The sequence below is a fragment of the Emys orbicularis genome, chromosome 8, assembly GCF_028017835.1.
Source record: "Emys orbicularis isolate rEmyOrb1 chromosome 8, rEmyOrb1.hap1, whole genome shotgun sequence".
In the NCBI taxonomy this organism is placed as follows: Eukaryota; Metazoa; Chordata; order Testudines; family Emydidae; genus Emys; species Emys orbicularis.
Genome location: NC_088690.1, coordinates 14,277,338 through 14,304,878, shown reverse-complemented (window position 1 = coordinate 14,304,878; position 27,541 = coordinate 14,277,338). Strand labels below are relative to the sequence as shown.

At 42.7% G+C, this 27,541-nt stretch overlaps 1 protein-coding gene across 1 annotated transcript; it reads right to left on the bottom strand.

Annotated features, from left to right (window-relative positions):
• Positions 1 to 27,533, bottom strand: PRKAA2 (protein kinase AMP-activated catalytic subunit alpha 2). Its single transcript, XM_065409412.1, has 9 exons — positions 27,425 to 27,533; positions 15,127 to 15,268; positions 12,764 to 12,857; positions 10,961 to 11,105; positions 10,162 to 10,249; positions 7,337 to 7,561; positions 3,618 to 4,122; positions 853 to 979; positions 1 to 236 (listed from the first exon to the last, which is right to left on the bottom strand). Exons 1-9 carry the CDS (start codon positions 27,516 to 27,518, stop codon positions 1 to 3), a joined length of 1,656 nt encoding a protein of 551 aa, XP_065265484.1. The 5' UTR covers positions 27,519 to 27,533.
• Between the last annotated feature and the right edge of the window lie 8 nt (positions 27,534 to 27,541).

Below are 27,541 nucleotides of genomic sequence, written 5' to 3'. Positions count from 1 at the left end.
TCAGCGAGCTAATGCCATGATCAGACTGGCACACATTTCAAAAAAATCCATGGTGTGGCTACCCAGGCGTGGAGTAACGGAGGCCACGCTCCCAATCAAGGAGCCAGTCAGGGATCCAGTAAGCGACTGGAATTCAGCAGTGGTAGAATCAATACTCAGTCTTGGTCTGTGCAAGCCAGCCGCAGAGCATGAGCGCTGTGGTGTGGAGGAGCCTGACCTCTGCTCCATGACATCATCTTAAATGCACAAACAAACAGCATTATTTAAAATCTACTCAGCTGCTACCCCGGGGTGAGGCCTGGCCAAGAAAGGAACACTTGCATCAACAGTACACACATGCTAGGAATGACATTCTGGCTCCGCTGAAGTCAGTGACAAAACGTCTGTTAACTTCAGTGGGGCCAGGCTTTCACCCTAGAAGTGTGCCAATTAAAATGTGTGTTACATTAGTAGGGGGAAAAGGTAGTCTTAGATTAAAGCTCGCTGCGTGTACCTGCTTGGGAGATTCTATAAAGTAAAAATACATATGTGCTCTGGTATCTAGCTACTTCTACACACTTGGCTGTGTGTGATCACTTAAGATCAAAACGAGTTTGCAGCAGATGAGGAAAAAGTATGTTGTGCAGTGACAAATGGGTAGGCTCGTTGGAATTGATTTTCCCCTTTCGCAAGTATAAAGAACTATTAAACTGTCACAGTAGCGTTAGTGGAGATGAATGGACCAGAGTTACTCAAGTGGACTAGAAACACTAGCAGATACCATAGGAGAGTCTGAAAATGTAAAGTGACAAAACCCTCAAAATTCCCCATTCTATGCGATTCAATTGTCATGCCACAACACTTCCTGCTTACCATCAATGCTTTTAAAGTCCAAAAGATAGCTGCGATTGTCAACCTGGTAAAGCTGTAAACTCATTTTCACATAATTCCCGGTCACCGGGTTCTTTCGACGCACTCTAAGATGATAGGCGTTCACCACCTAAAACAGGTAACTTTCTTTCAGGAATAAAATTCAAGATGGTAGAAAGAACATTCTCTCCCCTCCCCCTCCCCGCGCGCGTGAAACATTTCAAGAAAAGAACATTGTCTGGAAAGAATGATTGCTTTAACATAAATAAATAAATATCCTAGTTTCTTCTAAAATGTGTTTGTGGTTTTTTTATGTTAAGTGCTTTTCAGTTAGGGTTGTGCGCACCTCTCTTGCCACCCTGCTAGCCCACATGTGTAACTCTCAATACAATCTCTTCCTTCTGTACATAGTTTATAAAGGATTTGCATGGATGGCAGGTTTGTTGGGATGCGAAACCTGTTTGTGGAGTTAAGTCTTAGGGGGCGGACGATTATTGCTCAAGCCGAATACTAGAAAAAACTTCATCGCCTACAGAACTATTTAGCTAACTTCATTCTGGGTGTAATTCCACTTCCATCTGTAGAGCTGCACCAGGGATAAATTTGGCTCATTAGCTCTCTGTCTTGCTGAGCATGTAACCAAGCTATTAGTTGTTGCAGACCCCAATATCTTTATTTAGACTGTACGCTCTTTGGGGCAGGGATTCTGTCGTATGTTTGGACAGTGCCTTGGGCAATGGGGACTTGGCCTCCAGGTGCATACAAATAAATAATACCAAAAAAAGAGAAAGGGAGCGGGCTTCCAGAAATGACAGCAAATCAATTCACTGACCAGAGAGAGAATTTTCTTGGGGAAGAAGAGCGACACATTCAGATTTACTTCAGAGAGCAAATATTAGTTGAATGAAATGGTAATAATATATTTCTGCTCCATAGTAACTAAACACCCTTACTCTGCCCTCTGCCCGCCAAAACAGGGAGTGGGGTAAAACTTGAATACAGTCACTTGTGTTAGAAAACAGTCCAAGGTCTAGAAGATATGCTTTAGTCAAATACAAGTAATTGGGATCTATACAGGGGTGACTGGGGGAAGTTCTATGGTCTGTCTTATGCAGGAGATCAGACTAGATCTGTGGTCTCAATCAGGGGTATGTGTACCCCTGGGGGCATGCAGAAGTCTTCTACATCAACTCATCTAGATATTTACCTAGTTTTACAACAGGGGACATAAAAAGCACTAGTGAAGTCGGTACAAACTAAAATTTCATACAATGATTTGTAGATAGAGCAATATAAACTATACACTGAAATGTAAGTAAAATATTTATATTCCAATTGATGTATATTATAGTTTTATGGTTAAAAATGAGAAAGTCAGCAATTTTCAGTACTGGTGTGCGGTGACACTTTTGGGTATTTTTTTGTCTGATTTTGTAAGCAAGTCGTTTTTAAGTGAGGTGAAACTTGGGGTACACAAGACATAGCAGACTGCTGAAAGGGGTACAGTAGTTGAGAGCCACAGACTAAATGATCTAATGGTTCGTTCTGGCATTATAATTATGAAAAGTTCACACTTGGTTAACTCCTTTGTGGAACCACTAAAACTTGTAATTGCCACAGCCTGTAAAGTAGTTTTCAGACCTGCCCTGAGCTGCCTCTAATGATGGGACTCAGTTACTGCACGCAGGGGCCTGAGCTGAGCCATTTCCCCACTCGTTTCACATAGCTACCCACAAATGAATTAAATGCTGGAAACTTTAACACATTATTATGGGTGATGTTTTAAATGCCGGCATTTCAAAAGTAGCATATGCAGCAATGGTAACGTTCACATGCTCTACACCATTAAGTAAACCATTCTAGAATGAACTAGTGGGGATAAACATAGCTGTGTCATGCCGGTGTGTCAATGGTGATGGGCCTGATTCTGCACTGCCTTTCATCTTGTGTTGCTATTTACCCTGGTGCAAAGTGGTTGTAAAAGGCTAATGAGTCAGCTGGTCACAGGTAAGTGACTACACGAGGCTGTGGAGAATCAGGCACAGGAGTTCTTAACGAGGGCTAAATCAATGGCAAGAATTTATCTGAGCACAAGAAAAATCAAATAGCTAGCTGCTGCAAAAATACCTGTCCTGTCCCATGCACCGATAGCTCAGAAAACCCAGTAAAAAGAGACTATTACCAAAGAAAAATCAAGCATGAGAAAGTTCAGCCCCAACAGGTGCATTGTTTGGGAAGCATTAAGTGACTGTAAGCATGAGCTAGACATGGATGTACCTTCACCAATAATAAATACAGTTTCACTAGCAAAATAACTTTTGTCCATAGAGTAACACAGCCTATATAGCCCTTCAGAAAAGAATAAAGGGAACAGATTGTGTAGTTTCCGGACATGTGATTGTTATGACCCATGCAAGAGCTTTCAAGGTATTCTGTCACTAAAATTAGAAATATGACCAGCTCCTGCTTTCCCTACAGCTAAATAAGAAAGAATTATTCTTCCAACCTAGGCTGAGAGAGTTAAAATAAAGGAAGTGCATATTTTATGTCAGTAATGCATGTGGAGCTTATTTAGCCACAACTAGCATTTTTCATGTTGAGTGTTTGTAAAAGTAAAAATAATAAACTAGAGATGATAATACAGTGGTATTAGTTCAAAACAGACAATCCTGTAACAATACTTATTAACTGCACTGATCAATTCAGATCAGGAGAACTTATAAGAAAATAATCCTTGAAAATGGCCACAAAGCACTGATATTTCCTACCTTCCATTCAAAATCCAGCTGTTTCATAGCTCGGTACACTTCAGCCATAATGTCATACGGTTTGCTTTGACTGCGGATTCCTAGATGCCACTTGGCTTTTTTCACAGTCAGAGGTTTTGGCTTGGTAGTATTCAGTGCATCCAAGGGACACCGTGCTTTGGGACTGTCTGCTATTAAAGGAGGCATCCGCTCTGGGTGTGGTTTCACCCCTGGAGGTATGTGCATAGTGCTGTCATCCATAAATGAGCCAGTGGGCGGACTAGAGGCGAGGTAGAACTCACTGGCTTGGTTCATGATTCTCCGATTGTCAATAATAAGGTGGTAAGCTACTGCAAGCTGGTCTTGTGGGTCACCGCTATACAAACTGTTCATCACCTCCGACTCCGTGCATTCAAACTTCTCACAAACTTCCCGCACTGCATCATCATCAATGACATTGGCATCGTAAGAAGGATCCTCTGGAAACAAATAACTGGGCAAGTCTTGTTTAAACCACTCGTGTTCTCTAGGGGAAAAAGAAATGAAACTGTGACTACAGAGAGAGAGAGAGCGTAGCCGTGAGTCTGTATTTACAGTTGGGCAACCTAGCAGTGATTCATTCTATGAGCTACAGCCCGAGGTGGGGGGGAGGGTGAAGGGGGTTGAACCAATCAGACAGACCCTCAGCTGGTGTAAACTGGCAAAGCTTTGTTGTTTCAATGGAGCTACAATAATTTACACCGGTTGACAATCAAGCCCATTATTTTTAGTGATGTCTGTGTCTTCAGTTAGGCAGTGGAACTCATTGCCACAAGACATCAGCGTGGCCAAGAGTTTGGCGGAACTCGAAACAGGCCTGGCCACTACTCTAATATTCTATCAAACAAAGTGCTTGTGGAAGGCCTTGATTTGACAGCCCTGCAAACTATTAATTATTTATCAACACACAGGTAGCACCAGTGCATGCTTCCCTCAGACTAAGGTACCACAACAATATTGACTAGAGGGGTGAAGGACAGTGCAGTTGCCACACTGATTCAGTTTTTGGTCTTTCTGTTGTAACTTCCAACAAAACTGTGAGTTGTGTGAAATAGTCACACCAAACAAAGCAAGGAGCGTGTGTGCAGGGTCTCCTGCATGTGATGGGGTGTCCACCCCACACAAGGCTTGCAAGGGTGAAGGTGGCCAGGTAGGCCAATTACCTCCCCAGCCTGCAACTGGAGACGGAGCCAGGGATTTAAGTAGAACAGGCTCAGCTGGACAGGACCAAGTAAGGCCTATATAAACTAAGAAGCTGGCAACAAGGGGGCACTGCAGATATTCCCTGGGAGAAGGGAAGGTGTATTCAGGACTATGGAGGGTAGTCTGTGGGTACTCCCTGGGAGGAGGTTGTTGGGAGGCTGGCAGAGGGGGTGGGGGAAAGCAAAGAAGGTGGGAGATGGTTCAGGAGAATAGTTGCAAGGAATAGGAATGCAGACCTTGGCTGCTGACTAGAAGGCCCCTGATTAGAGGATGGGCCTGGGTCCCGCTACCAGCTGCTGACCAAGTGGCACCATCAGGGCAGTGAGCAGGAACACTGCCTGAGCCAACCTGTCAAGAGGGACTTTGCTACCCCTGGATAGGGGAACATGTGGTGACTCGGCTGGAGGGGAGGCTGCGGTTCCTGGAGCAAGAGGGGCCCGCAGGATGGGGGAGAGAACGCTGGAGGAGGGTGCAATGCCTGGTCAGATCTAATCCCCAGAGGGCCCAGGAGGAGGCGCCACCAGTGGTGAGTGGAACCCATGACACCACATCAGTGAACGTCAGCGTTGGTTCACAAATCCCAGGCTGATGTTCAGTTTACAGACAGGCCACCCTCCAAAAGGCATCCCCGGCCCTTGCTCTCTCCCCATTTTGCCTGTGCCCCCTACAGGCCTCCCTTGGGATTTCAGTTTTTCTTGAGGCACGAACTGTGTCCACTGCCTTTTCCAATGCTTTCAAAGTCTTTGAGGGGGAGGGGAGGTGTTCAGCATGCATCCATCTTCCATCTCCATAGGCCAGTGGGACTGGGGAAACACTTGTGGCAATCACTGGTTATCGCACTAGGCACTATGGGGCAACTCTGTCTTAGAGACAGTTGGCAATCAGAGTGTTTCTCTACTCCTGCATGGGGGTGGAGTGGCCGCTAAAATCTGCCTCTCATGTATGGACTGTGGTGGGCATTGGTCACACCCTGGAGAGCATAATTTGGAAAAGGCGCTGCCACAAAATTGCCCCTCTAAACCTCTGGGAGCAATTGGATGGTCGTATGCAGCCCAAAGGCAGCAAACACAATGTGTAGGATGGCGTCCCAGAGCAGGAGCCCTTGGGTGGTGGGGTTCCTCATGCAAACCCACACCTACAGGACTAAGTGTGCTGCCAACCCCTAATAATAGCACCTGCAAGTGAACTAAACCCTATATCATTCATCCGGCACTGCAACTGTGATTATATTTGTATGTTAGGAGCTGGCCTGAGACCCAAACACCCATCAGATGGTAATGACTCTTGGTCACTGCTGTGCTGATGTAGTTACAAGTGGTCAATCATCCTCCACATCCCATTACCAGCTGTTGTCGCCTCATAGGCATTCCTCCCCAAGATGCAATTAGATCCACTAAACGAAGAGACTTGAAAATAAAGGCACCATTTTCACTTTAGGACGGTGGTGGCACTATAAAACCATCCTTGCCAAATGAATTAAATACCCAAGGACTTTTGGATGGCTGTGACATTTAAATACCTATTTTAAAACAACACTTAGATTTAATGATTATTATGTATTTCACAAAAGATAGAGCATGCTCCTAGTTTACAACACCGTACTAAAAGTATTCAGTTTCTAAGAATCTATAAGAATCTTTAAGTCCTGCTGTCAGACATGCATTTTTAATTATATTTAAAGGCCCAAACATCTACTAAAGAATCTCAGTGCTCACATTAACCTGAATTTATATGGTAATGTGAGCAGATAGAGGTACAGCACCATCTTATTAATTTGCTAGACGAGAAAATTATACTACATTTAAAGGTGAGCCATTTGCCCTCATTAAGGAACATTTTTCATGTGTTTAATGTTGAGAGTTAGGGCGGTGGATCCTGCATTCTTGGTCTATGCATCTTTTCATGTTTGCTGTGACTCTGCGTATTAAATACACTGTATGCTGAACCTGCATTCAGAAGGAAGGAGAAGTTTTTAAATTAAGCAACAAAACGTGGCAGATGAATGCTAATTTCTTAGCATTACTGCATCATATGGCTTTTGCCAAGCCCCATTAAGGATTTTTGAGACCATTTTATAATGCAATATAAAAGGTCCTGGTTACTTGCTGAAATGCACCTACTAACCTTCATAAACTATGGGTATGTTGACACTTAAAAAGCTGCTGCTGCGCCACTGTGGTGCTTCAGTGTAGACACTCACTACAGCGATGGGAGGGGTTCTCCCGTCGCTGTAGTTAATATACCTACCTGAGATGCAGTAGGTAGCTCAACAGAAGAATTCTTCCATCAACTTAGCACTGTCTACACCAGGGTTTAGGTTGGCATAGCTACATTTCTCAGGGGTATGGATTTTTCATGCCACGAGAGATGTAGCTTTGCCATTGTAAGTTTTCAGTGTCAACTAGCCCTGAGTTCCACAACACAGCTTGCCCACCACACACAAGAAGGTCTATTTGAGGAGAGAGGCTTCTGCTGTGACTTCTGGCATGGGACATTACCTTATGTCCTTGATGGTTGCTCGCTTGAGTGGGTCAACCTGCAGCATGTGCATGAGGAGAGTGGCAACTGAACGGTTGAGATATTCGGGGATGTAGAAAACACCTCCACGGATCTTCTTAAAGAGCGTGGGAACATGTTCATCGTCGAATGGCAGCGTCCCACAGAGAAGAGCATAGAGAATAACACCACAACTCCAGATATCCACCTCAGGGCCAGCATACAACCTAAACAAAGTCAAGCCAACAGAGAAGATTTCCTTCCCAGGTTTTATCTGTTTGCCAATCAGCATTATATGCTTTGTAGTAGAGGTTATAATATAGCAGAGGAGCTTTAAAAGTGGACCCTGCAGGCTAAATGCTTCAGTTCGTACTCCTACCCCAGTGTCCTAAAACTCAGCCTCACTGTAGCTTCTCTGGTTCTCTCAGACTGAGATGTGGAGGTGCAACCCACAGAGGCTAATGAATCTAAGAGGCTAGGAACCAAGTTTGCTCTTCCTCTCCAACTGCTCTGTGAAAAGCTTGTTTTCTTGTTCCAATGGCTGATGGACTCAGCCAACTATTTCTATACATCCACCAACTCAGATATAACTACAAGCAAATATTACACCTGTGTACATTTACTTTTTTATGTAAGAAATCTGTATTCAAGTCCGATCCAGTACTTAGGCTTCTAGGAAACTGCTAATGTGGGCTCGGTTATCACAAAGCTTGGGTGCCCTTGATACACTCCTTTGATTACTCAGGGTTGTATTTTTTTCAGTAATATTGTGAGCATGCTCCTCCTTGGCCAAAATTTCAAAAGTTGGATGCCTAAAGTTGGGTTCCTACAGCCATACTCAGGCACCTAAATAGCTCGCTCTATTTTCAAAAGTGCCTGTCACCCAGCAGCTCCTACTGAGGCCAATGAAAGCAGGTGAGTACTCAGCATTTTTGGAAAAAACTGGCCAATTATTTAGATGCATAAGTATACCTCTCTTTAGGGTCTTGTTTTTGACAATTCTGGGGGCCCAGTGTTTCTGCTAGTTCCCAGATTGATAGGATGAAAACTGATTTGTTTTTTAGGCCCAAGCAAGATATATCTGCTCTGTCTTGCAACCTGTCCTTTCATGCTGTGTTAGCCATCAGGCCATGGCAGAAGGTGAATTTTGAATCCGCTCACACACTCTGGTCTCCTACATAAATCCATGTGCAATGTCGTAGAACAGAACTAACAGACTGACCAATCTCCACGCTACGTGAAAAACATTGTAATGATAACTCTGACAGCTGCTGTCCCTTTAAGAGCAGGGCAGGGTGGGAAACCCTTCCAGGATATAAAATGAGAAGCTGAGCAGCAGTGAGAGAGTCTGAGGGGAGGCCTGATAAATGAAAGGCAATATAGTCAGGAGATTAGTAGATGAACCTGGTTTCGACGTATATGGTGTTTTTGTTTCTTTTATTCATTGCTAATAAACTGAATCACTTGAGTCCTTGCAATCCTTCAGGATCTAGAGGGCAGTAACTTGTACCTTTTCTTTTGCTGTCCTCTGATACAGCACTATTGTCTATACTGCTTGAATGAAAGCATAGTTAGAGCTCTACTAAAGGAAGTGGGGACAACCTTGATTTGCAGCTTCTTTCTGGAGCTGCAGCAGCTGTGGACTTTCTGGCTTTGCCCCCTGTCTGGCCAGCATGACTCATGGATCCCTGTAAGTGGAGTTGTTGCCTCAACTCAGTCCTCCGGTGGTCTAATTCAGAAGGAACTCTGCCATCACTTCCACCGGCATAAGTGACAGGGAACTTAATCAGAAACAATCCACATTAATCAAAATGCTGTGTTTATTTGGCCTGTTAGATGAGATACAGCAGTAAAAATGATATGGGGAAAGTGTACTAGGATCTTGCCACCTGTTTTCTGTTCAAATGAATGCAAACCAGACATAATATAAAAAAATAACTGGTGCGTAACTGGAAGACAGGTGGTTATGAAGAATATGTACAGGATTCTAAATTTGGAAATCCTTCATTCTAATCCTGGTTCTGTCCCTGGCCTGCTGCATGGACTTGGGCAAATCAGTTTTCCTCCGAGACTCCATTTTCACAACTGTGAAATGGGAAAGGAAAGGTAATACTTCCATCTGGGTGTGATGAAGATTAATTCAGGTTTGGGCAGTGCTTTCAATAGTTAAGGTGCTGTATAAATGCCAAATGCCAGCAGTACTGTAGTGCATGACTGCTTCACAGTTTTGTTTATCATTAATTTAACAGGAAGTCATGAACATTCCGTCCCATGACAGCAGCAACCATTTTTTTGAAAAAAGAAACTGATTAAAAGAAGCTAGAAGATAAGACCTTTCAGATGGAACCACTGTTAAGGTATGGAAAAGGGGTAGAGACCATTGTTAAGATTTGGGAAGTGGGTGGGTAAAATTGGTTGGTCTATCACTGAATAGTTCTCTGTACCAACATAACAAAATTACAGATAGACAGATACAAAATTTTGCATATTGGGTGAATAAGAATTTTGGGGAGGGAAACTCCTTGCATATGAAAAGGATTCAAGTTAAAAATATATTTACCTAATTCTTTATTTAGGTATATAAACAAACAATGTCTTTTAATAACTCTAAATTTTTTAGAAAGATCGTTTTCTATTTTTAATCATAGAAAACTAAACAAGGTTTTGTCACTAGATTCACTCCCACTTTTAAAAATGGAGGGGGTGGGGGAGCTCCAGCTATCTTTAACAGTAGTACAGAATAAGTTTCAAATACAAGAACAAATGCAAGAATCACACCTGAACATAAACTTGCATTAAAGTGGGTTTTCTCAATGCTAAGTTATACCTTCCGGAGATGACTTCAGGTGCTGCATAGTTTGGGGAGCCACAGCTGGTTCGCAGAAATTCACCATCTGACATCATATTCGACAACCCTAAAAGCAAGATTCTTGCATATTGACACATGCTTTGAATGTATGGTTAGCGAGAATTCTATGCTTCTAAAAGGATGACAGGAGAAGTAGCAAGGGAAGGAGTGGGGGAAATTATGAAATAATAAAATTAAACAATTGGGGGGTTATGGAATGGTGGGGCATCATGTATTACAAATGGGCAGGGATGGTGTCCCTAGCCTCTGTTTGCCAGAGGCTGGGAATGGGCAACAGGGATGGATCACTTGATGATTACGTATTCTGTTCATTCCCTCTGAAGCACCTGGCATTGGCCTCTGTCGGAAGACAGGATACTGGACTAGATGGACCTTTGGTCTGACCCAGTATGGCCGTTCTTATGGTCATACGGGGACAAATTCCGTCCTGATGTTACTGCATTGGAGTCTACCATGAATGTTAGCTAATTTTTTTTTAATTATTACGCTGAAAACCGTGATGAATATGCAAATTACCTTGTTTCTCCACTGTTCTAAAACCCATGTATGTTTATACTACAAACACAAGAGATCTCACTAGCCATGCCTGTCTTCATTGAAGGGTGAGTGTTTACAATTATGGACTCTTCAATTAAAATTATGAAATTGTTAATGGCCATGCAAACTGACTCAGTTCTGTAAGGCATGTTATGTTGACACACTCCAGCAAGTGGCTTGTAGCTGGCTACATTTCTGGAATGCTGTTGGGGTCACATACCAAAATCAGCTATCTTGGCATTCATGTGTGCATCCAGCAGAACATTCTCTGGTTTCAGGTCTCTGTGGACAACCATATGCCTGTGACAGTAATCCACTGCAGAGAGAATCTGCTGGAAAAGGCGTCTAGCCTCTGCATCTTCCACCTACAAAACACCGGGAAACGGTTACAGCTTTCTCTGAAACGACACTTGGCAAAACAGCTTTGGCTCCGTCATGAGCTGAAAAGCTCTATGATGCACAGATAAAATTACAGTAAACAGATTGTAAGCAGAGACAAATGTATAAAGCAGATTTTTCCCCTTGCATTTTATACTGTGTTACTGTTTTGAAATAAAGCTAATAACTAGGAGTCATGTGACGAAATTAGGAAAAGCTCAATTTAGACTAGCTGTCACAAAGACCTGTGCTTAATTTGTGTCAGGGCTGAGCTCCGGCACATCTTGGCAGTTTATAGCCCCTGCACCTCTGGGCTTGCTGTGTCAGTTATGAATGTAAAAAAAAATTGCTCTGAGCCTCCACACCTCTTTCATTACAAATTAAGCACTGACAAAGACCTTCCTAATAGTGAAATCTATTAGACTGTGGCCTAGTCTCTCAAGGGAACCAATAGCAGTCCTATCACAGGAGATTTTAATCTAGACTTGAGAAAGCATTGCACAATGTTCTACAGGGAACAATTCAGTCATGAGGAATGAAGTAGGTGGCTTTGTAGAGGTTAAAAATGGAGCAGCTCTATGATTCTATAATTAGGAAGAATGCAATGGGGAATTAGGTCTAAGAAAGTGTGTTTCTGGCCATTTATACTGACAATTTTGTAATGTTCTTTCATGAAAAATGTAGTTTCTAAATGTCAAAGTCCAGAAAGGCCTAACTTTAATACTTAGAAAGATCAAGTATTTTCTATAAACTGAAAAAAAAATCATACTGTAAATCAGAATTGTATTCATAAATTTAAAGGACCAATGGAAATGACTCCTTCTACCAGCGTACTTATACAAAAGAGTTTAGTATAAAATGCATTTATTTTGTGACACTACAGGGAGAGAAAAACATTAGCATTGTAGCCTGAGCTTTTCCGGTATCCTAACTGAGATCCTTATTAGTCCATCTTATATGTTCTTATGTTCCTGGCTGGTGGCTGTATGAAACCTACCAAGACATCCGTAAGGGAGTTACTAGTGATTTTCCTTGTATTTAACAGTAGGTTTATTATTTGATTGGCTTATTTCTCTGGCTTGTTTTTGTTTTTTGCTTTTTTGTTTATATGCTGTAACACAACATGGAGTAGTTGCAAAGTGATATATACAACTGTATTCTAGGCCAAATGCAAGATATTTAGGATAGGACTATTTTTGTTCCATTTAGCTAGAACAGGGATTGGCAACCTTTGGCATGCGGCCCGCCAGGGTAAGCACCCTGGTGGGCCGGGCTGGTTTGTTTACCTGCCATGTCCGCAGGTTCGGCCGATCGCGGCTCCCACTGGCTGCGGTTCGGCGCTCCAGGCCAATGGGGGTTGTGGGAAGCGGCGGCCAGCACATCCCTCGGCCTGCGCTGCCTCCTGCAGCCCCCATTGGCCTGTAGTGCCGAACCGTGGCCAGTGGGAGCCGCGATCGGCCGAACCCGTGGACGCGGCAGGTAAACAAACCATCCCGGCCTGCCAGGGTGCTTACCTTGGCGGGCTGCATGCCAAAGGTTGCCGACCCCTGCGCTAGAAAGTATCCCATTTTGCAAAACCATTTTATTCCTCAGCACCATCGTTTTCCCACACGAATCTTTATCTTGACAAGATACTGTCACTTACACGTCCATGCTTACAGATGTAATCAAACAATTCGCCACCAGATACATATTCCATTACCATGAAAAAATCAGTTGGAGTGCTGATGACCTGATATCTTCAAAAACAAAAGAGAGAATTTAAAAAGACTTGATTAGTAACAACAAGGCAAGGTTTTTAAACAGTTTACTATTATAACTTCTTCTGTAAAATAAACATTTGTTTTGATCTTGTGTATAAAATTGCTTTCCATATATGAAAAGCAATCACTTATATTTTAAGATGCAAACAAACATAATATCTTTCAGTGGTCTGTTGAAAGGATCTGTTTCACAAATTCACTTCTTTATTTCTTAAGCTTTTACATAATCCTCTGAAATCTTTGCTACAGTAGTTTACCACACTTAGGACTAACCTGATTTTAAAATTTCCATTTTGGCTAAGATTTACAGCAATGTCTTAAGAGATGCAGGCTGCCTTCAAAAGCAAAAAAGGAATAGTAACTCCTTCCCCCTCCCCCTTTGTACTGAGGATACAGGAGAAAAGAACTCTAGGTACTATAGGCAGCTAAAGTTTGAATCTTTCCTATTTCACTCCAGTTTCTCAGCTAGTGTAAATTGGCATAACTTTATTGACCTCAATGAAGCTACCTAAATTTATAGCAACACCAGCTGAGGTTCACATCCATTTTCTTGTACTCCGATTTTGTGTTTGCACTGCTTATAGTTGAATTTGTGTTCTGTATCATTACATTAGAAGTGAACAAATAACTTCCTGTCTTCTTAAAACTGCATGTAAATACATCGTGTTCAGTAAAACCCTCAAAAGATCAATAAGGGTTAATACACTTTAGCGTGGTTTGAGATCCAGTAAACCAAAGTCTCTGATAATTCGTTAATGTATACAAGAAAAAAGATAAAGTAAATGTAATGCATTCTCACTTGCTAATTTTCTTTAACATACCATTTCATGATTCAATTATTTAGCCCAGACCCTATTGATGTTCTTAACTTCAATTTAATTTTTAGGTCATAATTTGTTGTCTTTGACATATATGAGAACTGGTTGAGACTCAGGGTGCCAGATGCCTCTTTGAGAAGCACTTTTTGCTACCTGGTTTATGAAATGGTACCAATCTGTTCTCAAATATGCTAGTGATACTGTGGAGTAACTCCATTAAAGTCAATAGTTCCTTCAGAATTACGGTGGATTAACTGGAAGCAGAATTTGACCCCTTCCCTCTCAGAGGAAGGCTCACTAGATGACATGCCAATGCTCTAAACATAAGATTAACCTTCTAATAGCCATTCAACCACTTTATTTTATAGAAATGCCAAATGTATTTAATGGCTGGCTACTATAATAACTGGATTTGTGCAGTTAAGCCTTGAGGTTTCTGGATTTTTAATCTGAGAATACTAAACTATTGCAGTGCAGTTACCTATTTGCAACTTAAATTCGGATACCTCGGAGCGTCAGTTTTGAAAATTCTTGCCTGAATTTTATCATCATAAACAGAAAATGGTAACTTTAGTCTTCTGATATCCAGACCATTAATGGAGAACTCCTATTGGTTTGGGGCTAGGATTTCACCTCAAGAGCCTGATCATGTAGTCATTACTCAGACAAAAGTCTCATTGCCTTCAAAGACTGCCGGATCAGGCCAAAAGAGAAGAGAGAACAATAACTCCCATTGACACCTATGGTAGTTACTTGTAGCCCTCAGTTCTCAGTCACCATTGCCTTTCGATTGAAAACAACAGGGCTTGCACAGGTGTAAGTATGCAGAACTTGATTCAGTAAAGTTTAGTATGCATGGGATTGCCAAGATAATAACCCAAACTTCCCAGTAAAACTGATCTGTATAGTTTTCTAAGGCTCTGATTCTGCTCTCATTGACTTCAATGTAGCAAGACTGGGCCCTAACCCAGCAAAAACCTGTACACCTGTTTAGCTTTGTATATTACTGGGAGTCATGCCACTGAAGTCAAGTAAAGTGAAGCACGTGTGTAAGACTTGTAGGATTAAAGCCTTAATTTATAACTTGGTAGGTTCATGACTAGAACTGCACGAAGGCAGCCTGATCCAAAGCCCTTTGAAATCACTGATTTCAATGGGCATGGGACAAGCCCATAATGAATAGATGTCTCAACTTATTTGCAAAAAATTACAAAATGTCTTGAATGACTTATTTAAGAGAATATTAATTAGCTGGCTCCGTTCACTGCTTCTCAAAATGGAAACTTACTATTTCACTCTTTTCCATCTTCGGCAAGTGTAATTTAATTTGCTAGTAAAACAGAAATGCATTCAAGAGAATTCCCTCTGACGCACCATAGAATTGAAATGGAATCTGAACAAAGAGAAGCAGTAGCAATAGTACTTACAGTTTGATAATATGAGGGTGCCGAAAGAGTTTTAGGTTTTGAATTTCTCTCTTGATTTTCCCAACCACATCCAAACTCCGAATTTTCTGTCTATTTAAAATTTTTACGGCAACTTTATGTCCTGTCAGCTGGTGTTCTCCAACTAATGGAAAGAGAACATTAGTATGTCACTAAAGAGAATGCAATGACCTGTAGGAGTAATTTAGCTTACTGACATAGGTGGGTTCTGAGGGAACAATGGGAGGAGGGTCATAATGGGTAAATTGTCTGAAAGTTGGGAACCAGAGGCCTGCACAGGGGACTGGTGTTTCGATTCGATGACTAATAAAGGGATATCATCTCTAGGTTAGTGATTCAAGTCCAAGCCACGTTGTTGTCACCATCTGCAGATGACTCAGTGGCCGTGTGTGAAATGAGTCTGGTGATCTCAGTCCAGGCCCCAAGCCTGGATTTATGACGTAGACACAACTGACCACTTTACAGAAAGTTTCAGAGGCCACAGCTCTGATGGACACAGAAACTATGCGGTCAGAGAGGCACTTTTCTGTTTCTGAGGCACTTTTTCCATGCACTCCTATGAAAGGGATGAGCTTATGGAGCCTTCAACATCCTCCCATCCTCGCCCAGGATGGAGAGAGTGGAACTGAGCATTATCTATGAAGTTCTATACAGAGTGCTCACAATCCTGCAAGCTATACTGAAGGATGACAAGTCTATACACGTTTTACCCAGAGATCCACAAGCAAGTAGTTTCTGACTAGTTATGTATTTTAAAGTGCAGCTTCGTTCTCACTGAACGTCAAGCCATTAGGGAGGTGAAAGGATGGAGTTAACCCTGTCTCTCCCCTCATGTTGCAATCCTTCCCCTAACTACAGATATTTTTAATCCCTCCTATGCTGCCTTCTGTTTCTAACCACATTAAACTAAAGCTACTTTCTCTCGCCCACAAAGCCCCGCATGTATCATACACTGGGATTTTCCAAGCATGCCTTATCAAGCGCTTCAGTAGAGCAAGCCAAACTCTGCTCTGAGTTGTACTGGTCCAAATCACTTACATGGATGGCAGTGGTGTAACACGATAGGAGAATGTGGCTCAGAGTTTTTAACTTAATGTGAAATTTCCCAGCTTTTGTCAGTTTAAGCCAGCCTCCTTCTGTCACCACTTAATGTACTACTTCTTGTGAGAGTTAGAAAATAACATAAGAACATAAGAATGGCCGTACTGGGTCAGACCAAAGGTCCATCTAGCCCAGTATCCTGTCTACCGACAGTGGCCAATGCCAGGTGCCCCAGAAGGAGTGAACCCAACAGGCAATGATCAAGTGATCTCTCTCCTGCCATCCATCTCCACCCTCTGACAAACAGAGGCTAGGGACACCCTTCCTTACCCATCCTGGCTAATATCCATTAATGGACTTAACCTCCATGAATTTATCCAGTTCTCTTTTAAATGCTGTTATAGTCCTAGCCTTCACAACCTCCTCAGGCAAGGAGTTCCACAAATTGACTGTGCGCTGTGTGAAGAAGATCTTCCTTTTAAACCTGCTGCCCATTAATTTCCTTTGGTGGCCCCTAGTTCTTGTATTATGGGAACAAGTAAATAACTTTTCCTTATTTACTTTCTCTATATCACTCATGATTTTATATACCTCTATCATATCGCCCCTTAGTCTCTTTTCCAAGCTGAAAAGTCCTAGCTTCTTTAATTTCTCCTCATATAGGACCCGTTCCAAACCCCTAATCATTTTAGTTGCCCTTCTCCGAACCTTTTCTGATGCCAGTATATCTTTTTTGAGATGAGCAGACCACATCTGTACGCAGTATTCAAGATGTGGGCGTACTATGGATTTATATAAGGGCAATAAGATACGCTCCATCTTATTTTCTATTCCCTTTTTGATGATTCCTAACATCCTGTTTGCTTTTTTGACCGCCGCTGCACACTGTGTGGACGTCTTCAGAGAACTATCCACGATGACTCCAAGATCTTTTTCCTGATTCGTTGTAGCTAAATTAGCCCCCATCATATTGTATGTTTAGTTGGGGTTATTTCTTCCAATGTGCATTACTTTACATTTATCCACATTGGGCAACAAAATGACAAATGAAATTTAATCACTTAGTTTTGTGAGATCTTTTTGAAGTTCTTCACAGTCTGCCTTGGTCTTAACTATCTTGAGCAGTTTAGTATCATCTGCAAACTTTGCCACCTCACTTTTTACCCCTTTCTCCAGATCATTTATGAATAAGTTGACTAGGATTGGTCCTAGGACTGACCCTTTGGGGACACCACTTGTTACCCCTCTCCATTCTGAGAATTTACCATTTATTCCTACCCTTTGTTCCCTGTCTTTTAACCAGTTTTCAATCCATGAAAGGACCTTCCCTTTTATCCTATGACAACTTAATTTACGTAAGAGCCTTTGGTGAGGGACATTGTCAAAGGCTTTCTGGAAATCTAATACTTATTAGCTGCTAAGATGCATTTAGACTGAATGACAGATTATGTTCACATTCCATACTCTGGACTTGATGACTACTCCAATCACCCTCTCCCAAACTGTTTTCACCATAACCAAGGAATCCAGTCCTGAAGGCCTTACACAGACATCTATCTTTGCAAAAGCTTAATAAACACTTAGTGGAAATCTCAGGATTTACCCCTGATAAAATAAGCAGAGACACATGTTCATGCGGCCTCTAGGGGAGGGCTGCCTGGAAAAGAATTCCATTTGGCAAATATTTTTTAAATGTAAACATCTTTTTTCGTTCTGCATTAGAACAAAAAGTAGACCTTTAAAAACTTCCGTGAGTGTGAGATAATATGACTCTCACCCTTCCCCTAAGAACTGACAATAACCCAGTGGTTAGGGCCCTCACATGGGAGACTGACACTCTGTTTTGCTGAAAAATTCCCAACCAGCTCTAGTTATAGTGTCCTCTAGGGAGTAGGATGCCAGGAAGGGACTTGCCTTTACATAGGACTTCCAGTTCTTCAAGGGAGAAATTGATTAATACAAGGTTTATGTACCACTTAAGCCTCAGGCCTTGTCAACACTACAGGGGAAATTCAATCTAAACTACGTGATTTGAGTTACGTAAATAGCGTAACTCAAATCGACATAGCTTAGACCTACTTACCGCAGCGTCCACATTATGCGATGTTGACAGGAGATGATCTCCTGTCGAATCCCCCTACTCTTCTCGATCTGGTGGAGTACAGGAGTTGACAGGAGAGCGATCTGCAGTCGATTTAGTGGGTCTTCACTAGACCCGCTAAATTGGCCACTGATGCATCGATCGCCGCTCGTCAATCCCCCCGGTAAGTGTAGACAAGCCCTCAGTGAACTTACAGGGCTTAAGTGGGACTTACGTGATGTATAGGTCTTAAACTAGCCCTCTGTACAGGGGTTATGTTCAGCAGAAAGATATAATCAAGAATAATGCCAAGGTCTAGACTGTTATGTAGTCTGGCATAGATTACTTTCCCTATAGAGTCTTAGCACACAAGTGCTAAAAACAAATAAACAAAAAATACTGAAAAAAATATGTCCCTGAAGGGGCAATCTGTCTCTGTGGAGCTCATATCCAAGGCTAAATTGCAAGGACTTACAGCATGTAAAGATTAGGTTAATCAGAAATAGAAATACATAAATCACAGGGGAGAATATTTATTGTCACACAGGGGTAGAGTAAATCTCAAATAACCTAGTCTTAAAAATAGAACTTTACACACTTAAATAATTATATGCAATCCTCCCGCTGTGCAAAATAACAGCAAAGGCCAAATTCTGCAGAAGTCTTTACTCAATGGGAGTTTCCACAGTTGTGTTTCTTGGCTCCTGAATACTGCAGTGGGAAACCAGTTCTTAAGACTTGTAGTAAGCCCTGATTTTAGGGGAGATGCTGCTGCTGCAAACTTTAGTATATTCTTTAAAAATACAGGTCAGAGAGAAATGGGTTGGTGTTGTTTGTCTCTATTGAGCACATTGGGACTGACTTTGCTCTCACTTACACTGATGTAAATTGGGGGTAATTCTACTGAGGTTAGTGGAATCACATCAGATTAAAAATGGTGTGTGAGAGCTTAGAATTAGACCCACTCCTTGCGATTGAACAGCCTGTGTCACAAAGTGTTCTGTGTGTATGAAGCCAAAATTATAACAAGGAAGCTCCTTGCATATCATAGCAATAATGCCTCTGGCATTAACATTTATGTCGCAGTTTACAACTTGAAAGCCTTTAACACCATTTTTTTTTGCCCATAATTTTAGAAATGGTGAGGAGCCTGCCAAGACTTACATATGCTAAACTTGACATAGAGTGGGTGGAATAATGGCTCAACTGATGTTAACGGGAGTCTTTCTTGACACTGAGAATTCAAAGAGGCCAGAACTTCAACCTGAAAGTCATCCCATTGCAACTCACAGCATGCAAACATAAGTACCTGTATAAATTTTTGCAGGATTGGTTAATATTTTGCTTTTAGCTTCATATAGTTAATTACCATTACATAACATCTTTCCTGTGCCTATATTAGAACACATGCCAAAAACTAGTTTCGTCCATTCCTCTCTGTCATTTGCTGCTACTTCTATCTGTTCTATGGCACAGAGATGACCTGTTCTGCCTTCCTGGCTAAGAGGTCTTCTTCAGGTTTCTCTGGACTGCCCTCATTTCCTTACACCAGTACCTTCATGTCGGAATCTGTGTGTTGGTACGCCCCAGACATGTCCAGTGCATCCTTCTGATTCTGGTGGCAATGAATGAGCCGATAGTTGGTGATTTCTCAGAACTCTTAATTGTAACAAAGTCTTTCCAGCCAATGCCCAGAATCTTTCGCAGACATTTATTTTCAAAAGTATCTAGTTCTCTGTCTACAATTTTCAGTAAATACCCAGCTCTCGCACCCGCAGATGTATCTTAGCACTGAGATTATGTTTGAATTGAAAATTCTCAGTTTTGTCCTGATGCTACATATCTTTAATTACCATACGTTTAGTAAATGCTGTGGGTGCCTTTTCTATCATTGATGTCACTTATTTTACTATCTTCCATAGGAATCAACTTTAGTTAAGTCTTTAAAATAAATCTATAGTTTAATAATTACACAACTAAGGAGTTCTCTGTATGAAAAGAGATCTAAAATTTAATCTAAAACAGGGGGAAACCAATGAAACCACTGACATATTTTAAGAGATTAAAATCACTACATTTTTAAAAAGCTGATTTATTTCTACTTGAGAATTTGCTTAATGCACTCTAATACGTATTTTCTAAAATAATGCCTTAATCAGCTGTTTCTATCTAACAGCGTTGGATTACATATAGTTACAAAATGGTTAATGTTTCTTATACTACATTAATAAGGTGGGGCACAGGTGGGGTTTTTGTTTGTTTTGGTTTTGATTTTTTTTTTTTATTACACTGAAAACTTGCTTACAATAAACACAAAGATACAGTGACATTCATAATCAGGGAGGCCACATAATAATAATCTGAAGCACAAGACAGGGAGTAATAACTGTTTTATGGATAAACCCTGCCATTAAATTATTAACAGCATATCATTTTAAAGGCTTTAAGCAGATCACTAGAAGCACATTGCAGTGCCTGAGTGCGAACAGGAGCAGAGCATGAAAATGACAGAGCAGTAACGCTGTTACCATTCTGGGTGAACGAGGTCATTATTATTAGCGAAGAGATAAGCACTGCCAGAGATTCTTTCCTCAATAAGAGTATCCCAAAAATAAAACACTTGGCCACCCTTGAAAATAAAAGCACCGCTTTGCATGTCCATTTTAATGTTTTAAATATTATGAAGAGTAAATAGAACTGCAATATGCTACGGTTTGTATTATACACGCAAGTTAGGGATTTAACTATGGGCTGAGGTAAACAGGGTCATTCTCATTGCGCAGTACATAGAAAATACCAATCATCAGTATTAGGAGGCACCTTTGCATCTCTTGGGATTCTGGAAATTACAGTTTCCCAAGGATTGCTCTGATTTACAGCATCCTATGCCATGCTGCTTCTGGGCAGCTCTGTAGCCCAGAATTTCTAGAAAATGCTATGCTAAAGCAACCCCCCTTCTACATTTGCGAGGGAGACCATGTATGGACACTTATGATGACCCTGCACTGGGAGAATTCTCCCCAGGCCCTTTGTGGCATAGTTCTGGAAGGAAGTCAGTCTCTCTTCCAGCCAGGGTTAATGTAGCATGTACATGGAGTACAGATTATATACTCTGATGGAGAAGCGGGGGAGGCGAGAAAGGGGACTGGAATAGAGCACATCAATATCTATAGACCTTGCATCAGGGATGGATAAGCCCCCAGGACATATGATTTGGCAGGACAATAGAAACCCCACATTTAAGGCCTACAAATCACACACCTCAACAGTACGACGCACAATAAATAATACTTTGCATGTGCTCATCGAAGCGCCTTCCATTGGAGAATCTCAAACCATTTTCCGATATTAAAGAATTATACCATGCCACATCTCTTGTGGTCAGTAAGATGATAGAACTGCTTTAGGTGGGGAAACTGAGGCACAACACAGTGAAGTGGCTTGGTCACAGTCATGCAGAAGTGACACAGCCAGGAACAGAACCCAGATCTCAGCCCTGTGTTCAGCACAGTCTTTTATATACCAATGACATATTATATTCTACTATGTATTTACATCACTCCCATCCTCACTCATAAGGCTAGACCAGGCCTGCAAGACTGTATTTAGAGAAATAATGCTGCTGAATAGCTTATCTTCTTTCCATCCCTGAAAAACAACACGCACCTTTGCAGTTTTTAAGTTCAAACACATTAATAATTAAAAATAACAGTCTGCTTTGTAATCCATCTTTTGCTTACAGTAAGCATTAGATACAGAGATATTATTGTTTCCCTCCCCAGTGCCTTGTTAAGCCGACACGTATGTCTTGAGAGACAAAGAGTGACTATAAATTGCCTTTTAAACACTTCAGGTTTCTAATGTAGCTGTTTCCAGCCAGAGGAATCTTTCCATGCTGGAGTAAACACACTTTTCTGCCCTGTTTAGTAGGTTGCTGTGGCTAGCCTTCATTTTATCTTTGGTGGTTAGTTTGTGTTCTGTTCTTTCTAATGATTTTATCTTAAGCTACTGGGTCTAGCTGGGAGTCTGTGTTCCTCTCCACTATACACAGTGGGGCATAACTGGCTAGGAGGTAGTACTGCTGAAAAGGATCTGAGGATTACAGTAGATCACGAATTGAATATGAGTCAACAATGTGATGCCGTTCCTAAAAAGGGTTGTATCATTCTGGGTGGTATTAACAGGAATGCAATATGAAAGACATGGCAGGTAATTATCCCACTCTAGTTGGCACAGGTGAGGCCTCAGCTGGAGAACCGTGTCAATCCTGGGCACCACCCCTTAGGAAAGATGTGGACAAACTGGAGACAGTCCAGAGGCGAGCAACAAAAATGATAAAAGGTTTAGAAAACCTGATCTCTGAGGAAAGGTTAAAAAAGCTGGGCATGTTTTGTCTTGAGAAAAGAAGAATGAGGGGGCCCCTGATAACAGCTGTTAAGAGTGGTTATAAAGAGGACAGTGATCAATTGTCAGAGGCTGTTAAAAAGAGGACAGTTCTCCCTATCCACTGGAGGTTAGTCAAGTATTAATCTGCTTAATCTGCAGCAAGGGAGATTTATGGTAAATACTAGGAAAAAGTTTCTAATTATAAGGGTAGTTAAGCTCTGGAATAGGATCCAAAGGAGGTTGTGGTTTTTAAGAAGAGGCTGGATAAACACCTGTCAGGGATGGTCTAGGTTTACTTGGTCCTGCCTCAGCGCAGAGGGCTGGACTTGATGACTTCTTGAGGTCCCTCCAGCCACTTCTGTGATTCCATGTTGTGGAAGCTGTGAAACTTGTTGCTCACAGTACATGAACAATTTTTCATACACTAATATTAGAAATAGGTTTTAGAAATGTAGATCCTGCAACTAATTTCCCCCAGGTTCTTGTGTGTGTGTGTGGGTGGGTGGGGGAGGGTACTGGCTCCTGTCCTTTGCTCTCTCACAGCCCAAAATAAAAGATTCTCTCCTCCCCTGATTCTGATGGAGGGGAAATAATATGAGCATATCTTGGAAAAAGTGATGTGATATGGAAGGAGCAGCAGCTCCAATGTACACTCCCTTGAGAACTGCAGAAATCCCCCAGCACCATCACGTATGCGGAGCTTCACAAACAAGGGAAAAGCTAGAAGCAGATGGTGTGTAGCACATTCCCTTTTGGTACCTGGTGGTTGTCTGCTGGGAAACCTCCATGAAGTAATGTTGCTAGAACTCTGCTCCATGCCTCCCCTCCCTCTTAGGAGTGAGGTGAGCAGTAGTGGGGTGGGGGATTCAGCCAGTGGCAGCAAACCTTCTCAGAAGCATTGGCTGCTGGCCTTACTACATGCGTGGAGGGGAAGATCATCCTTAGGCCTGGGGGGTAGTGCTACTTTGACGCACAGATCCTTGGGGTTGGCAGGATGTACCCCTCCATGGGATCACAAAGCCCTCCCTTTGGAGGGAAAGGTGTGGGGATACTCCACAGAGGAGAGACTCAGAGATTCTGATGTAGTCTTTCCTCCTAAAGAGAGGGGCCCAGAGGGCCCAAAGACTCTAATACTCCTGGATTATCAGCATCACTGCCATTTTTCAGTGCACTTCTCCCTTTATTTTATTACGCATGTTCAGGGCCTGATGCAAAGCCTATTAGAGTCAATAGATGCCAAGTCAAAAGAAAATTTATAGTGTTACTCTTCTTAAGTACCTACTTCTTCTTTGAACATTGCATTATTGTCAGCGTTTGGCAAACATGCATCGTAAGCGGTTAGCAAGGCGAGCGTGGAAGAGATGTAAACAAAGCTCTTTCTAAAAATGGCCCTTTCTGATTTAGCTATTTTTGAGCAGAAAATAGTCATGAAAAGAAACAATATTTCTCTTGCAATAAGTTGCACCAATTGTGAAAGTTTAATGAACGCTGAAGTCCCCAAATGTCCTAGCTCTCCACAGAAACTCCATGAGCTTTACCTCATAGGCACCTGGGTTTCTCTGAAGCAGTAAAAGTCAAAGCACTTACTGCTTCTGCAAGTACTACCGCTGAAACACAAGAGCTTATGGGACAGCGAGAGAACTCATTTCCTACTATTAACTTCCCCTCTCCTGACCCTACCTCCACCCCCGATTAAAAAGAAATTGAAGAAAAACAATAAAACGTGTAACTAACAAAGCTGCCCCAATTCTTCATCATAACCATTTGCTTGTATGTTATATCACTATCCCCTAATTGTTGCTATTTTGTCTTCTAGATTGTCAGCCCTCTGGCACAGGGTTTAACTCTGATCTGTTTGCACAGTGCCCAGGACAATGGAGCCGTGATCTTGGCTGGGGCTATTGGGTGCTGCCATAATATGTTTACTGCCATTATTAATTACTATACTTTTGCCTACACCTAACGAAACCCTGTGACCTGTAATCTCACTGTTGTCTTTGACTCTTCTCACAACTCCTTCTAGCCACTCAGCCCATCCCATCTTGGATCTCTTGCTGAATCCTGTTACCTCTTCCTCTTTTAACCAAAATCCAGTCCCTGCTTAAAACCATCCCTCATCTTCAAGAAATCCCTTCTTTTTTTCCTCCTTGATAATCCCCACACCTTTTCCCCTTCTTAATTATTGTGTGGTAGCTTATGTTTTCTTATCTTTGAAGAGTATGCTTTTGGGGGGCAGGAACAGTGACTTCCCTAATGCACTGTGCAAAGTGATAGTGCCAGATCACTAGGGTTATTAAAAAAAATCAGCCTGAAAAATGGTTGTAAAATGACTACACATCTCATATTCTTAGTGAACAGGAAATAATTATGCAAAATATATATACGCTTGAATTGATAGCTCATAATATATCTAATTTCCTTCATGTTTCTTGTTAGAACATAATGATTACAGGCTACTCTACTGCCCATTAAATCAAAATTGCTATAATTTAGCACACAAAGAACACACCTAGTTTAATCTCAGTTTGGAAACCATAAATCCACTTTGCATACGCCAAACTCCCACTAGAAAAGGGGATGGTGTTTTAGGCACAATACTGAGAAAAATTATATGTATAAGGCACTACTCCATGAAAAGAACTTTTCTTAAATCCGAATTGGTTACATTGCTTTAAACATGTCTTTGGGAAACTGGCTGTGTATGAAAGTCAGGATTGTATACAGTAATGATTTAATTATTTAAATGGTCCCTTTTTGCCAGGTTTATTTATCCTGACAACTCTTTATTCTGGGCATTTGGGATTTTTTGAGTGAAGAGGAACCTTTTTTTTTCTAAGAGACCAGATGAATTATGTATTTTTCTTTGGTACTGTTATATGAGAAAAGTCAAAATTCAACTTAACGTTCGAATTAATAGGAAAAAAAGAAGGTGCATGTACTTTTATTCACAAATCTTTCAGACAGCTGAGGCAAAGCTTGTATCTGACTTGCAAGTGCCAGGTGACTTCTGACTGATCACGAATCAGCCTCTGCTGTAGGAATTCCTATGTATAAATCAACCCTGACTCCCTATCCCTTCTGCTACAGTTCTCAACCCAAAGCTGCTTTGATTCTGGGAGTATGATGTATTTAGGGATAGGGAGAAGAAATCATCTTTGGCTCTTGCTCACCACCCCTATTCCCCAACATGACACCTGCTACATCTTCTACAGCAGTGACACAGATGGAGCTCGAGGCTGATACATATGACACAACAGACGCGAAGATGCTGGTCGTCAGTGCATAGCTAAGACAGGTCCCTTCAGTCACCACTTCGTTCCCAATCTCCTCCATACGCAGAAATGAACATTTGAACACGCTCTATTCTTACCCACAGGCAAATGAGGAATGTAAAGGTCAGGGTTAGAAATGGCTGCATATGGTTATTAAAGAGTGGGGGTTGAATCTCCCTGAAACCTCCTGCTCGCACCCATTCAGCATTCCTCTGCCACAATTACCCTCTTCTCTCCAGGAGTAGCCTGCTTCCCCACTCTCCACCAGCCCCACACAATATCCCACAGGCAGCAGGGACACTCCAGCTTTAGGAAGGACACATAGCAGGTGAAGAGGGAAGCATTCAGTTCTTAAAGTCAACACCCACTAGGACTAGGGTGACCAGAGAGCAAGTGTGAAAAATTGGGATGGGGTAGGAGTAATAGGCACCTATATAAGAAAAAGGCCTGAATATTGGGACTGTCCATATGAAATCAGGACATTTGGTCACCCTAACACCCACATTCTTTTGTGTGTATCATTCAGCTGTAATCACCACAGGGTATCATTCAGGATATCATTCAGCTGTAATCACCACACCACTGCCCAAGCCAATTCTCTGCAGCATGCCTGGCTCCCACAGCCTGGGACCTACGTGGCTTGACATTGTGCTGCTGCCTCAACATGCCCGTGGCAAATATTTCCAGCCTCGGTTGCCAGGTCTGGTTCCCTGCACAGGAATCCCAGTCACTGTGTTCTCTGGCAACAGTAACCAGCCATAAGAAAGCCTGTCCCCTGCCTGTGGCTATGGCGAGGGTACCAGGCGTACATAGGGGAAGTGGATTCCACACGCTGCCCGCCTGGCCTGGTTTACGAAGGGTAGGGAAAGGCTGCACAGTGGAGGGAGGGAAAGAGGACAGGCGGTGGAGTGGTGAGGGTGACACAGGGAAGAGGGACTCACATAGTACATGCCTACAGGTTGCATAGGCCTCCCCTGTTGCACTGGTCATAGGCGAGGGGCATACAGGGGGGAGTGGGGGGGGATAGGACTTCACACAGTGCATCCATGAGAGGGAGGGTGCAGGCCAGTGGAGGGAACTGGAGGGATGAACGATGCATGCACTGGTGACAAGAGGGACACTGCGCTGTGCTTGTCCCAGGGGCAGGGAATGGGAGGTGGCGTGTACTGGGGCAGGGGATGGGGCTGCACGGCTGGTGCCCTGGGGGAAGGGAGCTGGGGGCTGCACGGGGCATGCACAGGGGACTGCCCGGTGAGGGACCTGGGGGAAGGGAGTGAGGGGGCTGTCGGGTGCGGTCCCTGGGGGAAGGGAGCGAGGAGCTGCTGGGTGCGGACCCTCGGGGTGGGACTCGGGGGAAGGGGGCTCGTCTCTGCCCAGTCCGTGGAGCAGAAGCAAGAGGCTGTTTCCAGCCCGGCGCTGCTGCTCCCGGAGCCGAGCGATCCTGATTCCCCGGCGCACCCTCCCCGGGGGGCGGCCGCCGCGCCCAGCCCCGGTACTCAGCTCTTGACTTTGCCGAAGGTGCCGACCCCGAGGGTGTCCCCCAGCACGTAGTGCCCGATCTTCACCCGCCCGTCGTGCTTCTGCTTCTCAGCCATCTTCGCTGCGCGCTGCCGGAGGG